At 36.8% G+C, this 15,338-nt stretch overlaps 1 protein-coding gene across 1 annotated transcript in view; it reads right to left on the bottom strand.

Annotated features, from left to right (window-relative positions):
- The window catches only part of KCNK2 (potassium two pore domain channel subfamily K member 2), a 72,980-nt gene that overhangs the window by 47,632 nt on the left and 10,010 nt on the right, over positions 1–15,338 (bottom strand). Inside the window, exon 3 of the mRNA XM_062489029.1 lies at positions 11,244–11,361. Coding sequence (XP_062345013.1) covers positions 11,244–11,361 — 118 coding nt within the window. The remainder of the gene's footprint in view (positions 1–11,243; positions 11,362–15,338) is intronic.

The raw sequence follows: 15,338 nt of genomic DNA, 5'->3' as shown, positions 1-15,338 counted from the left end.
CTTTATTTTATTTAGCTAAAAGATTATAGAGTAAGAATAAAAGATTTGCCACTACAGTGGAAAAAAAAAATGTTCCAGTCTTTTTGAGTTAGTTTGTTGTGAAAGTTTTAAAATAGTATTCAAATATGACATAAAAATAGATTATTTAAATTAGAAGTAGTGCATATCCTTCATCTGAGAGAACTTTGATACCAAAACTTTTTTTTTTGCAGAGCTAGGAGATAAAAATTAGCCCTATTAACTGTATATCTCTCTAGAGTATCATCAGTTAAACTGAGCAACGCAGACACTTGCAATGCTTAGCTCAGTTGTTAACTTTATGACCCAAAATTGCTTCCAAGAGTTTGTTATCAAAACAAACCAGAGAGAAAACAACACAACAGCACAGAGACCAGCACAGTAGATGGCAAGCACGGTGAATCACACTGCAGAAAAGCCTCAAGGACCTGCAAGGCAAAGTCATCCATTCATCCATGTTTTCTCTAGTTCCAGTTTGGTGCCACACTCTCCAAAGAATCCAGCTAAACTGAGCAAGTCACCACTAATACATGATACAATTCATTCTTTCAATTCAGAGTCAAAGTCTGCAAAACACACGGGTGAATGAATAATCCTCGCTGTGGCTAATTCTGGTGGTTGAAAAGTTAAAAAAAAACAACTAAAATATTCTATTAATTACTAATTACTATTTGGAATAATAATTGTAGAAAAGAGGAGAGAATTTCTTTCCTATGCAGCCTCTTCAGACAGAAATTTTCACAGGTTGACAAAATGCTAACAAAGATCAGAAGCAACCTGATCCTTCAAGAATCTTTCTAATACTAAAATCCTTCCTGAACTAAAAGGTGCACAATTAGTGCCAGTGACAGAGAAGAGTTTATTTTTTAGGCCCACAAGTAGCAAGTGTTGTCAATCCATTCAGGAGAGGTATTTAATTCCCATTATATTCCTGGAAAAAGTAAGTGAGATGAAAAATCTATACAGCAACAGGTGATGGCAGCAAGGAAGCAATTATTCAGAAGTCACAGTTGGAGCCTGGCTACCAGAAACAAGGAAGAACTAAGGCTACATACCCAATTCTTCCTCTTGGTTACAACTTCAGAAACCCTCATGACATTCTGGCAGGTAAAAAATACCAACAGTGTTTTCAAATCATATAATTTTTAACCAGATGTAGGTTTAAAACCGGATAGTACAACTTAAACCACACAATTAAAAAGAATACTAAGTCCTGTGGAATGAAAACAGTGCTTACATTCGAAGCATTAAAAGACCCTCAGCATAGATGGATTTTGTAAAGTATTTAAATTTTCAAAGTTGCAGTTCTTTCTCCTGCTCAGACTGCTAAATACTTTTTGACTATCCCTCTAAATATTAGAGTAATACTCCCACACCCACAGTATCTGAGCATATTGAATTACTGATTTCAGATGGACAACTGGTTTTGAGTAAGGATCCCTGCAGATAAGGTAGACCAATTGAAAACATGATCAAGTTTCTTTGAATTCACACAGTTTGTATTGTTGCTATGAAGCAACCACAGCAAAGATGTCTAAATGAAGTAGTGTCTTGACTTTAATCACACTTGGCTTTCTCCATGCTCTACCTACTGGTCCAGCAAAACTCATCAGAATCCCATACACGTGGGGAAAAGGGACAAAATCACATCTCCAGTGAATCCACGAAGGAGAAACAATCTGCAGATTTGTCCCTACAGAACTAAAACTATAAACACATAAGATACTATTGTCTTACAAATGTCAATAAATATTTCTAAGTGCTTTTTAAAAAATTCCAACCAAACAAAAAAAACCTAAAAAAAAACCCAAACAAACAAACAAAAAAACAAAACAGAAACTGTCTCGCCTAGAAGAGGATGATTTTTGAAGTAAATTAGTTAGAAGGAAAAAGATGTTCTCCCCAGTCCTGCTGTGCAAGCCCAGACTAAAATTTTAACCACTATTATTCAAGAACACCTTGAACAAGAGAGCAGCTCCTCATATGTTTTACAGGCTGATGGCTGTACTACCACACAATTTATTTGCTTTTAGCTGGTATGTAGCAGACAATTATCCTCCCTTTAGCTTACATCACATTTTTTTACACCTCTGGAAAAGCATCTGTTCATTGGTGAAACTCAGAATGACCAGAAGGCAGGCAATGCACGTATAGCGTTTTTCTACACCATCACCTAAATTATGCACCACCCCAAGTATTCCTTACCACCTTACTCTTAACTTGCAATTAACATGTCTTCTGTAAACATCTGCTTCTGCCAAATGAAAAATTTGTGTTATCAGACTGTAGTGTTGTACTGAACAATTATATTTGCTCTAGCAGTTGAAATCCAATAAATCAAAGTTTATCAATATTTATCCTCTTGATTTTGGGATATATCTGCATATGCAATGCTTGTTACTGCAGAAATAAACTTGTATTTCTGAAAAAGATGGATTTTTAACACACTCTGAGATGCAAACTACAACTTTGTTTGCAGTCATGCCAACTCATACAGCTCTTGCAAAAGGATGACACCAGAGGGTGAAATTCTCCAAAGCACAAGAGGATTCAATACAGACAAAAATCACTGAAAAAAAAGTTAATGGATTTTGTTAATTTCCCCTTTGCTTGTATTTATACCGAGCTTCCCTTCTGGTTTTCAGGGGTTTTTTTTAATGGAATCAAGCTGCTGGCAGTAATGAGAAAACTATAAAATACAGAGAGCTCTCATTGTATAAAAAAGAAACACTTTCATAAAATGCTAATGGATATCTACATTTGCTGTAGTGATACTTGAATGATGTTTTACTCCATAATGCTGGTGGCACAAGGCAGGAGATCTTATACTAGCAGCAGTTCACTTGAAGAATTCTTTAAGGTCTTAGGCTATCAGCACTAAATCCTTTCCATATTCTTGGGGGGGAGGGAGAAGGTTATCTTCCTGATATCATTGAAATAGAATCAACTGGTAATCCTAACCAGCTGTCAGGAATAATACAGCCAAGTTTGCACAAAAACATTTGGGTGAATATGGAGTAAGGGCCTACCTAGGCCAACTGACCCCTTTCTTAAGCAGATCTCAGCTCTCCAGTTCAGCATATCCCTGGAGTATCAAGGCCCAGCTATGCCCCATAAGCACTAGTGCCTGCCCTGCTCCAAGCAGCCAGAATGCCAAGGGATATTCCTGGCACTTGGGAAAAGTACAGGTGATGTGTACATCAACCAAAACCTCAATATGACACAAGTAAATTTCTGCAGATCTTAATTCCCAGGGAGATAAACCACTTCATCCTATATCACATTAGTACAACAGGCAAATACAGTGTGATTTACATTAGGTAGGTGCTTACCTGGTATAAAAACCACAGGCTATTCAGCCAGATCTGCAAAAACTGCTCAATTTCCAGAACCTAAAGCACCTAAAAAGTGCCTACTTTCTACAGTAATCAGGAGGCAGAAATTCCAGCTGATAGTGAGCTTTGTTTTCAAAAGAGATTCCATGTCCCTATGCTAGTCTTATATGGTGAGTTTCTGCCCAAGAAAACAAGCAACAAAAAAGAAAACCCACAAAAACAAACAGACAAATTTGTGATGGATTACAGCCACCCTTCCCTCTTTAAAAGCTGCTTCTGTGTAGCAGCTCAACTAAACAAACTGGAAACAGCTGTGAATAAAGCAGCACATAAACAGCTTAACATGGTCAAAACTTACCAACAGAGCATCCTGAGAGGATACACACTGTGAGCAGGTGCTTTTATTTTGGCCTCTAAACCTTACCCACTCAGTGATCCTGATGTAGAAGCAAAGAGCGAAACATTCGCTTTTTTTCAGTGTTTTCCAGAATCCTGTGCCTTTGTTTGCTTATAGGATTTGAGGTTCTCATGGTTGGTTGCACCACTCCTTATCCAATTACAAAAATAAACACAAAGGGAGCAGGAAGTAATTCCATTCATCCTAGCATTCTGCACACAGTGTAACCCTACTTGGCAATTCTTCCTCACATCCTTTCCTTTATTGATAGCAACAAGCTTCTGTAACCTGGGAATGGAAATGGACGTGATCAGGAGGCTCAGAAAACTTTTTCTAATCAGCCAGTGATGAGAAATCTGAATAACGAAAACAAAATTCAGTTTCATTAGCACACTGGCATTAACAGAGCAAGCTGTGAAAACTTCACTGCTCATTTGCAGTGTAAATTGGGGACTGTCACAACTGACAAATTGACATTTTCACTCCACAGCACAACTTGAAGTTCTAAGCAGAACTGCTTTAAGCATAGTCTGTTGTTTATGAAATTACCAAAGGTAATGGAGTGATGGAAAGCTGCAAACCTGGCAATTTGTTTTAACACAACTATTTTCAGGTTTTGAGGAAAAAAAAGAAGATGAAAGCTCTGAAAGTGCAAGTACATCAAACTGCAAAACATGGTACATCTTCCTTCTTGCTTTGCAAGATCCAGCAATAGACACCACACCAAAACAAAACTGTCAGTGCTGCCTAGCAGGAAGTTTATCAAAGACATTTAAAAGGCTTTTTTATGAAAAACCAATTTTAATGAAGTCAGTGCAGAAGAACATTCCAGGTGGTCAGAAAAAATATTCCAGAACATAAATGTAGTCAGAAACTCAGTGTTACAAGCAAATTAAGTAGTTGGTAGAGCCCTGCATCTAAATTCTAAAGAATAAAAATATGTAAAAAGAAAGATCAGGACAAAAAAGATATTAAATGTCACCTTCCCTAAAGAGATAATATCCCTTCATACCATCCATTGCCAAATTTCTTGTCCAGAATTCAGAACTTACCAGATTAAAAAACCTCCCTTGTGCATTCACACATCTCAGAGATTACATCACCCTAACCTGTTCTAATATAGCTGATAACTTAAAGTAACAACACCAACAGAAATATCAGACCCTGATTATTGCCCACGGAACATGCAAATGCTTGTAATTTACCATATGCCTGCACATCAGATTCCTGTGTATCAAACCAGAGCTAGGAGGGGAAAAAAAATCACTTCTCTGTATAATTAAAGCTGTGTATCATCCCATAAACTTGCATTTTTTCAACTTCAGAGTTACCCTTGGCATTCCTGAGTATTTTCTTAGACACAATCATTTGGGTCAGTGAGGCTCAATTTGTTTTCTTTGATTTGCTCATTCAATTTAATTAAATGTTTCTGATATACAAGCTCCAATGTCTCTAACTGAGCTCTTCATCTAATTTCCTTTCAGCTCTTCACCATCGTCCTTCCCCCACCACTGTCCCAGGTTCCCTAGCTCTCAGCAGTCTTATCCTAATTATTGCTCTGGTATCTTGTACAGTCCAAGTATTATTTCTTCGGCATTCAAGTCAGATAAGTCCTCTTTCCCACTGCCTGAGCAAATGCAGGAGAAAATTGAGGGCATAGTGGTAATATACTTTCAACTCACTTCCTGGGAGAAATAATTACAGAGAAAATCTTGTTTAGTCGCTACTGCCCTGGGAGAGAGTATGCTCAGTTCAGATGAAATATTTGGAGAGTTGTGTTGCCAAATGCTAACAGGTCTCTCCAGAGCACAATTGAAGCACTCTTTGTCAACAGTCAATAACCCAGTCAAATTCAGACACTTGCTTCAAAATTGCAACAAAAGAAGCAAAGGAAATAAATTAAAATGGAGCAAATAGAGACTAAAAACCTAATTTAGTTCCAACAACTATTAAGGACAGCAGCAGAGGGATGGGAAGGTAAGCACAACACCAACCTGGAGGAAAGACTGAGTTCTGAAGAGATCCCAGGGGGATTTTTTTTTAAACTAAAAATTCTTTCTGTTGACATCTTATCGGATGAGATATACATGTTTAACACACTTTGAGAGTCATTGTGACTCTCAGGAGAGCAGCAGGAGTTTTCAATGGAGTCCTCTGCAGAGCAAGAGATGGAAGAAGCATTTCCACTTCATTCCCCAGTGACCTCTGTAGCATGTCTCTTACCACCACATTTTCACAGACCATAAATTTTAACCACTTTTTTTTCTGCATTGCTCTGCAGCTGGTCTTATTAGCTGGTAATACTCAGCTTTGCCACACACATACTATTGCAAGAAGCACTATGAAGCCTGGGCATGTGGAGTCAGAATATCAGTAGAGGCTGAGATCCTCGGTCTTGCCTTGATGAAGATTATTTCTGGTAGAGGAGCTCTGAAAGAAACAGGTCCTTGGAAGCCCTATACTCCAGTATCCACCAAGAGTTAAGTAATGGACACAAATTCAGATTTAATTACTGATATGACAGAGAAAAGTCACATACCAGAATATCTTTCAGGAAAATGTATGTTATGTTGGTTTTTTTTTTAATTTCAGGAGTTTTTCTCCAATCCCCTCCTCAATCACCTCAGCATTTGCACTTCACTTTCTTTTGCTTGCTTCTTCTCTCTTCCCTTACAAATACATAAAAAGAAATCCAAGTATTTACCCTCTGATAAGCTGCAATCTTCCAAAATGAAAATTTTATGCTCATCCTCAAAATCCTTGTTTCTTCTTTGGTGGCACAAACAAATAAAAAAATTAACATGTTCTAAGATAAGCTTGTGATGTTTCTTACTTTTCTGAACCAGAACAACAAATTTTCCATGTCATTTGCAGATTTTTAGCTTTATGATTGTCTGACATAATAGGTAACACATCTCATTATGAACAATATTTGTCTTTTTGTAACATCAAAAGTGTTTTGTATATTTTAGTTGTCAGCACATTATTCTGTTACCTTGTATTTCAAAAATGCAGTGAAATGGTGCCAGAAGGGACAGTTTTAGCAGCAGGATTTTATTATTGTTTCAAATCAACAAGCAATGTAATAAGACTTTCTAAAATACCCTGCCCTCACAAGCAAATCTTGTGTCCAGCCAGTGGGAAAATGACAAAAAGAATTATTCCTCACATTGAAATTGCATTTGAAGCTGCATAACTAATTGCAGTTTTAAAAATGATAAATCAGGTTGAAATTTCTAGTCAAAAACATACATCTATTTTCATTTTCTTAGCTGCTTTGCTATTCAAATCTGTTTGTAAATATTTACTCTTTTTTTTTTTGTATTTACATTCCTTTGCACACTTTAATAATGGTTGCTACGCTTTTGGTCTTCAAAACCCCATATTCTCATATCTAGCTGCGTGGACCTAAATTAAAGACTTTAGTCAGGAATTAACTTCTCAAGAGGTTCAGTTTCCAATGAACAAGAGATGTTGGGTTCAAAACTCAAGGGCTAGTGGCAACAAAAGGGGGAAAGGACAAAAAGAAATTATGTGTTCTTTCTTTTTGGATTTTTTGGACCCAGTTTTTAGCAGTTGCTGGATTTGGATATCAGTGGGGCTGTGATGCATCCTCGAGTGCTAAGGCATTAAAGGAGCTCTGTTTGAAAAGAACTCTGGCAAACCATAGCTACCAGCGAGGCTGCTGAAACTGCCACTGTGCTCTCAGCTGCCATCCAAGACACTCCATCTTCCAGAAGGCTGAATAAACACTCTTCCCAGATATCTACCTTGCAGTGCTTGAAAAAAATCATTACAGACTGGTTGGAATAAGAGTGGAAATAATGCAGCTCTTTTAGATGAAGATCCATAGCAGGCTAATGGAGGTTCTTGTGACACAGTTTCTTGTATTACAGAAGACACTACTTCTTTTATGTGCTCAGACACCAGACATTTGGGAAAAAAAACTTGCTGAGCTCAAGGCCTTGGCATATTTTCTTTGTCTTTTCGTTTTTCTAGACACAGGTCTCAAGCTTCAAAATGACAGGTCTGCTTGTTTTATCCTGCTACCAATATAAAACTTTCCCCACCCCTAAAACATAAATCTGAGGGAAACTGGGGTGTGTCTGTATGCTATTCCTGAGTTCAGCTACCTATTGAAGGAAATGATCCAGAGGTTACTAACCATGCACAGTGCCAGCAATGAGTTCTCAAAATAAGAAGAGGAGGCATAAAGGTTATTTTCCCCTCCTCAGTACTATCTCCAGCCTTATGATTAAGTTACCATTTTTCTTGCTTTTCTCCTCAACCCTCTTTTTTCTTTTCTTTGGTCATGTGGTCTCAGAGCAGGACTGACTGGATAATGACATTTTCAGGTAGACAAAAAGAGATTCTTTTGTACTTTGCAGCATACACAGTATCCCAGGGAACAATGCAACAATATTTTTCATAGATAATTTCTTATTCCTATTTCCCTCCACTACCCTTTCCCCTCTAAGGGACTGTCTGAAACCATTCCATATGCACAGACTAATAATCATGCAATTTCACATCTCTTTGTTGAGATGAGGTATATTTGTTCTGGAAATATATTGACAAGCAAGAACACCTAGCTAAGCCAGTCAAAGCTATAACCCTTCCTGAAACAAGTTCAGCAGTGAATGCAGAGCTGAAACTGAGGATCTGTTCTAAAGAAAGCCTTGTTAAACTGTTTGATTATGACTCTCAACTAAATCCACTTTTTAGAAAAGATCTAGTAGCAGTATCACATCACACTCTATTAAACTGATTTTTCTAATTTTATATTATGCACTGTAACATTTATTGAGTCACATGAAGGATTATAACAGACGTCAAAAAATGTTACATAAATACTAAGCCACGTTTTCTGAAGTGTTGCCTCTCTTTTTGTGAGCTGGCTTTGGAACTCTATAGACATAATGGCACCAACAGAGTGTCTTTCAGAAACCTACAGGAGATCCAGAAGATGGTTCTAGTCTGCTCCAGCAGCCACCAAAATAGACAGTCAATATTTTTCATGTCACTGTTCTACACTACACGGATGCAGTAAGAATAGTAACTGCAAAACAATAATTTATTGCTTAGGCAGATGCTAAAGGCTTTATTTATTATCCTCTCTCCCCAGAAACCAAATATTTGTAGGATGTAAGTGCAACTGCCAATGAAGAAAGGATTTGCTTTCATTAAAGGAAGGATTGAGAAATTCTAGTCATAGGCTATTGGTTCCACTTGAATATCGTAGATTCTTAGATAAAACCAGGAAGAGTGTGGGCTAAGTGATATGGTAAAATTATAGTAATAAGTGGTTTGGAAAGCTACAAAATCTTCTGTGACACTGGGAAGTCTATCATTGTCTCTAAATGGTAGTAATCCCTTTTCTCATCTGCAAGTACTTCTTGAGGTATACAGGCTAAAGGACACAGTATTTACAAATTTTATTTGTATTTATCAAGCCCCATTTGCAAATCATTTCCATAAAGTTGTTCTATGAATTTATAAGGTCCTGCCTTTTTCCACAGAGAATATCTGTAGTATTTGTCTGAAACCTATGGCAGCTCTCTGGAGATGCTCATAAACAACATTTTGACTCTCTTGAGAAATTGAGTTATTATTACCATATGCCCTCTAATTGGAAGGAATGCCATCATTTTCAAGAAGTTACTCCTATATGGAAGGGTACTGTTCTCAACACAAAATCACTTACTGGCACATAATAAAACAAAGATTAAGGGAAAGCACACCCAGCCGTTCTGCTCACCACCATTTTCCCAGGTAATTCACTTTTCCAAGTGCTTTTCTCCACAGCACCACCTTCTGTTACACAAGAAGCCATGTGAAGCATTGGAGAGGTGGTTCACAGCATTAAGGCAGCACCAACCACACTACAGCTTCCATATAAACTTGCTTTCCTTGGATCCTGAGAAAAGCTCAAAAGTTCAACTGGCTGGGAGCTTCCCATCAAAAAGGGTCCATGATGAAAGAAACCCAGTCACTCCAAAGCCAAAATATTTTGTGGAAGACCTTTTTTCACTCATCTTTTTCTCAGGCTGCCATCACAAAACCTTAAACAAATATTTATTGTTGCCTAGTTTGACCTGCTTCTGACAGCTCTGTTTTGCAAAAAATGACCTGAAATATTAATTTTCAAATGGATTCCTTGTTGGGCTATCTTGCCTCTTGGGAACTGTGTATCAGAGGCCTGGATGCCTTTGCAGATCCCTGCTCCCTTTTAAGCTGGACTCACACATGTCTTGGTAGAATCAGGTCAGTAAATTAAATCAGAAAACATTTTGATTTAGAAAAGCCTTGGTTTTACTTGGAAAAAAAAGATGGTGTAAAAAAATGTTCTGCTGCTTTAAAATAATTTTTGAACTTCTAACTCCTTGAACACTTTTCATATGTTAACTTTTATCCTTATGAGGAAGTGAAACAAGTATTATGCACTGTCTATAGGACCATGGATGCTTAAAACATAGTTTAGTGCTGTCCAAAGAGGATAACATAACTGACCACAAAGCTGTCCTTTCAGAGTTCTTGTTGGTTTGTATTTTTTGTTATGACTTTTAATTTTAATCAGATTTTTCGATACTTGAGGGGTTTTATCACCATGAGGAAGTACTACAATAAAATCAGTAAGTTTGCTACAAATCAAGGAGGTAAGAATTTCTTTGTTTTCACTAAATGTGTGTTTCAGTTACTCTAGATGTGGAAAATATCACATAGGCACAATATTTATACATATAAATGTAGACAAGTTTATACCCAAACAAACAAAATATATGGTGCTTATGCACTTCTACATAAAGAAAGAAAAAAGAACCAGACAACACTTGAAAAGAACATCCTCCTCCACCACAATTTCATATAAATATTTAGTTACAATTATTGCAAGATGTTCAAATTCCTTATATATCACTCTCATTTTTTTCCTCATTATTTCATCTTCAAATTTCCATCTATCAATTGAATGTCCTTTTGTGTGCTTTGAGATACATTAAGTATTTGAACTCCATACCATGTGTACAGTATTGTAGTCAAAAGAAAGAAACTGAAATACTCAACACTGTTTCTTTTTACACCTGCTCAGAGGGACAGTGACTCTTTCAGAATTTAGATGAAATAACAATATCGAATGGGAGAACTCAGTTTTTAAATTCCATATATCTCAGTCATGGTTTAATGCACACGTGCTTTAAATCATGCCCTATTTAACACTTGTGACTGTACAGTTGACCAAATTCTCCCCAGAAAATATTTCCACAACCTCTTTCAGTCACCTGAGAGAAATGAACAGCAACATTTTTTTCCTACAGAAAAATCACTCTGCTAGGTCTCCTTTACAGACAGCTATTTTCTGCCCCTGTTGCTAGAAAATAACTCTCTACTTAAAACAGAAGATTTGTAAGATTTACCATTAACAAATATATGCACACACTGGAAATCAAACGAGTTTGAGCTCATTGACTATAAAAAGATAATAAGCTGTGTCCTACCTATGGTGGTAATAACAGTGCCAGCAAAGAAGAAGGAACTTCCCAAGTCCCAGTGACTGATCTGAGCAGATGTGTTTCCTAAAGGTATGATTCCTGCATTTATTGCTGCCACTACTTGCTGCAAGTTTAAAAAGATTTTTGTCAATATTCATGAAACAATTGTATTCATATATATTATACATTAAATCAATTAAACCATCTATTTGATCCAAGCGCTAAACCAGAAAAAGATCTGTGTTGCTTTGCTTGAGCTTTATCACGCAGTCAGGCTACAATTTATTCTTCAGCAACCACTCCAGGCAATTCAGAAGAGCTGTAAAGTCCAGACCATTAGGGAGAATGCAAAATCCATGATATGTGTGATATTAATATCTTAGTTAGAAGGCAAACACAATTATTTTTACTGCTGCAACTATTTGGTGAAGAAAAACATGCATTAGACAAAATTCATAATGAAAGTTTCCCACAATGTTCCTGTCTTTTGTTAGGCAAGCAAATGAACTTCTTAAGAAGTCATTTTAAAATACCAAGAAAAAATATCCATGCATTGTTCTGTATCAAATTAATTCCAAATAAAGAAAACCCTTTTATATAACAGACAAATAATTAAAGTATTACACATACAGTTTTAAAATTTTCACTATACCAACAAAAAATTCAGTCAAATATCAAACACATATCTCTACATGACTATATAATTCAGAAATGTTGTTCTTGAAAAAATCAGTTCTAGCAAATAAAATCAACAAGCTTGCCACTAGCAACATTTTCATAGTCTCAAGAAATAGGAAACTTTTCCTCTTTCAGCAGCGTCAACTACTGTAAATTCTTATTACAAAATGTATTCCTGTTTTGTAATATCACAATTGCAGATGTGTACTGTTCTTTGAATTAAAGTATTTTTAAATTTGTGATAAGTATTTTAAAGAAGATAAGTATTCATTTAATTCTGAAACTTTAAAACAGGATTTATTTCTAATCACAATACTTAGAATAATTGGTGTCTAACAATGGAAAAACAGAGGAAGAAATACCACAAAGTGAAAATGAGAATTTTAACTAACTAGTAGTTCCTGCTTGGCAAGACATGCAACAAAAATTAGAGACATAAATAGTGATAGGACAGACCAAACCCACCTTCCACTTGGACAGTCTGTTGTAGATGAACAGTAATAATTTCTTCTGTCCCAAAATATATTGATAATTTGGAAATTAAAACATTTCTTTTACTAAACAGTGCCCACAGAAGTCACTTGATCTTGGCAGTGATTATGAAGTAACAATGCAGGATTAACTAGGACATATATATTTTATTATGGGACTTAAATCCAATGTTAAACCCAGCTTAAATCCAACTTTTCCAGTTTGTCATTTTCAAAGCTCAGATGCACAAAGTAACCATTTTGAAGTCCCCTGCTGCAGATCTGCAGCCACAGGGGTCTTGCTGCCCCACCTAAACCATTTCCACCACCCAGGGCTGTCAACAGAAAGCCAGCTGGGATACCTTGACACAAACTTTTACCTGCTTTCATTTTATTTTTTTTTTTTATTTTCTTAGTAACAGAAAGGCAAACATCAAAGAAGTGGAATTTTCAATCCTACTGAGGAAGGAGAAAGGATGGGGAAAGTGAAGGGGAAGAGAGTTTAATTTTCCTTCATGTTGGAAGGATATATCTTCTACATTTGTACATGATGTACTACTTGGCAGGAGCAAATACAGCAGCACAGATATGGACAGGTGTTTCCATCTGTGTAGGAAGGGACACATCAGACTAAGAGGCATGTGAAAACCATCCATTGAATTTTTTTTATAATTTACACAGCACAGATATTCCTTTGATTCACAAGGAAGTGTAAATCGGTGTGCTGCATTATACAAAGCCCACTGAGTAAAGCCTGAGTGCTGTTACAATTCAGGGGACTGAGAACTGCTGGTACCTGCCAAGCTCTGGTACCTGCACACGGGAACAGGCTCTCCAGTGAGAACATTACATGATATAGCACTGGATCAATGTAATTTTTTGAACCATTCTTGCTTCGTAACAGTTTTTTGTACTGGATGAAGATGCTACCCAGAGCAATGCACCTGTTTAGACAGCCTAGCAAGACCAAGCTTTATACAAATCCAGATGTAAAATGTTTCCAGGACTTTTATCATCATTGCATGTTTTTGAAGCCATACGTACCTCAAGGCCTTTTATATGAAAGGTGTTCCAATATGAACCACTCAACAATCCACTACAGATACACATTTCCTGGCTTCATCTACCATACCTACATTTTTCTTGGTAAAAAAAAACCCCTACAACTTAACCCAAAACTGCCCTAAGCCCAACAGATGGCTACAAAAGACAATTAGCTGCTATTATTATGTCTGTGATTTTATCCAACTGCTAATGAGGAAAATAATCAGGGCTGCTTTCAGAGTTGCTTCCTTTTCATACAGCCTACTAAGTTCTGACTGCACACACTTCTAGGGACTTTCTGAGTAGGAGGCTGCATCTGCATCATGGTGTTCAGATTGGCTTGGCTGAATTGCTTTACCATTAATTTTTCTAACTACTTTTGGACCTCACTTGTATTTTCGGAGCCAAGTCATTCTGTGGCAGTAAGATCTCCAAATTACTTGTGGATCATTTAAAACATACTTCCCTTTTGAGAGTTTGTATGTGCTTCAAAGTAATTTTTAAAGTTCTTACGTTGTGAAGAACGTTTGAATAGCAATTTTTGGTTTGTCTCCTTCAAGAAATTAATGATCTTACAGACCATTCAGCTTCCTCTTTCTAAATTGAAGACTCTTTCTTGTTAAATAATATATTCACCTATTTAAACAAATCTGTTGTATATCACATATAAGTATTTTTTAAATAAGTTTTTTTTTCTGCCAGTATTTCTCATTAACTTTCTTGGTACATTTATGGATTTACATTTGTAAATTTATTGACTATTTTAGGCATAGTTTTAGTCATAAAGGGCCAGATGATGCCTTCATCATCATTGGGCTGTTGTTTCCAAACACACAATGTTATGCTTTCTCCTGGGCTGTGACCATGTTTGGGAGAAGCCAGACTAGATACCAACAAAGCTGCTGTGTTTTATTCCTTCAGAGTCATCTGTAAGAGTGCTCCTGACTAACAAGGGTGACAGATGGGTAAGGTTACTGGTTTACTGAGGTCAATACTACTGTCTATGTCATAAAGTCTTCAAATGTTGCCTGCAGATTTTTCAGGAAGGGTGACTGCATTTTCACTTCTTTGGATCAGAGGATGACTTTTCTTCTTAGTCAGGTTAGACAATTCTCATCTAAGACAATTCCCAAGAAAAATTTAATAAAATAATGTTGCATACCTTGTAACACTTGTAGGGAGTATTTCAGGGCAATAATTTCAGGGTAGCAGGATATGTCCACCACACAGACTTAACTGGAGGATTGGATATTAACACTTCTCTAGCCCTGAATAAATAAAAACAGGCTCCACTGACTTCACTAAGGGCCAGGATCTCAGCTTTAGCCTTCAAACAGCAGGTTTATTTTTCACTGTCAGAGCTGTCACATTCAGTTCTCTTCCACCTCAATTCTTTGTCTTTTAGCCTATTTTTTCACTGATGCCTTACTACTACACCAAACTTCATTTGTCATGAGTGAAATTTTCCTCCCTCCCTCCCTCCCTCCCTTCCTTCCTCCCTCCCTTCCTTCCTCCCTTTCTTCCTTCCTTCCTTTCTTCCTTCCTTCCTTCCTTCCTTCCTTCCTTCCTCCCTCCCTCCCTCCCTCCCTTAATTCTTGTTGTCCTTGGCTTATCCTAACTGACACAGTAATGACAGTAACCCTGTGCATTTTGAATGTAAAAGCAGAATCATAAAAATTCTATAATCTGCACAGTCATCATGTGTTGCAGCCTTTAAACACTTCGTTTGATCTTCACATAGGAACTTCTCAACTTATAAAAATTATTTTCCAGTATTAAAGTCAACTGGCCTCCTCAGTGACATTTTTTCTGGCTTTTTATTCCATATACAAAATAAATTGGTTTAAAAATCAGTTTTGTTTCAACACTACAGAATGGGTCAGCTTTAGAGCAGAGGTGTGGACAGATC

The sequence above is a fragment of the Cinclus cinclus genome, chromosome 3 (assembly GCF_963662255.1).
Source record: "Cinclus cinclus chromosome 3, bCinCin1.1, whole genome shotgun sequence".
NCBI classification, from domain to species: domain Eukaryota; kingdom Metazoa; phylum Chordata; class Aves; order Passeriformes; family Cinclidae; genus Cinclus; species Cinclus cinclus.
Note: the sequence above shows the minus strand (reverse complement) of the source record. Positions and strands in the feature narration are given on the sequence as shown.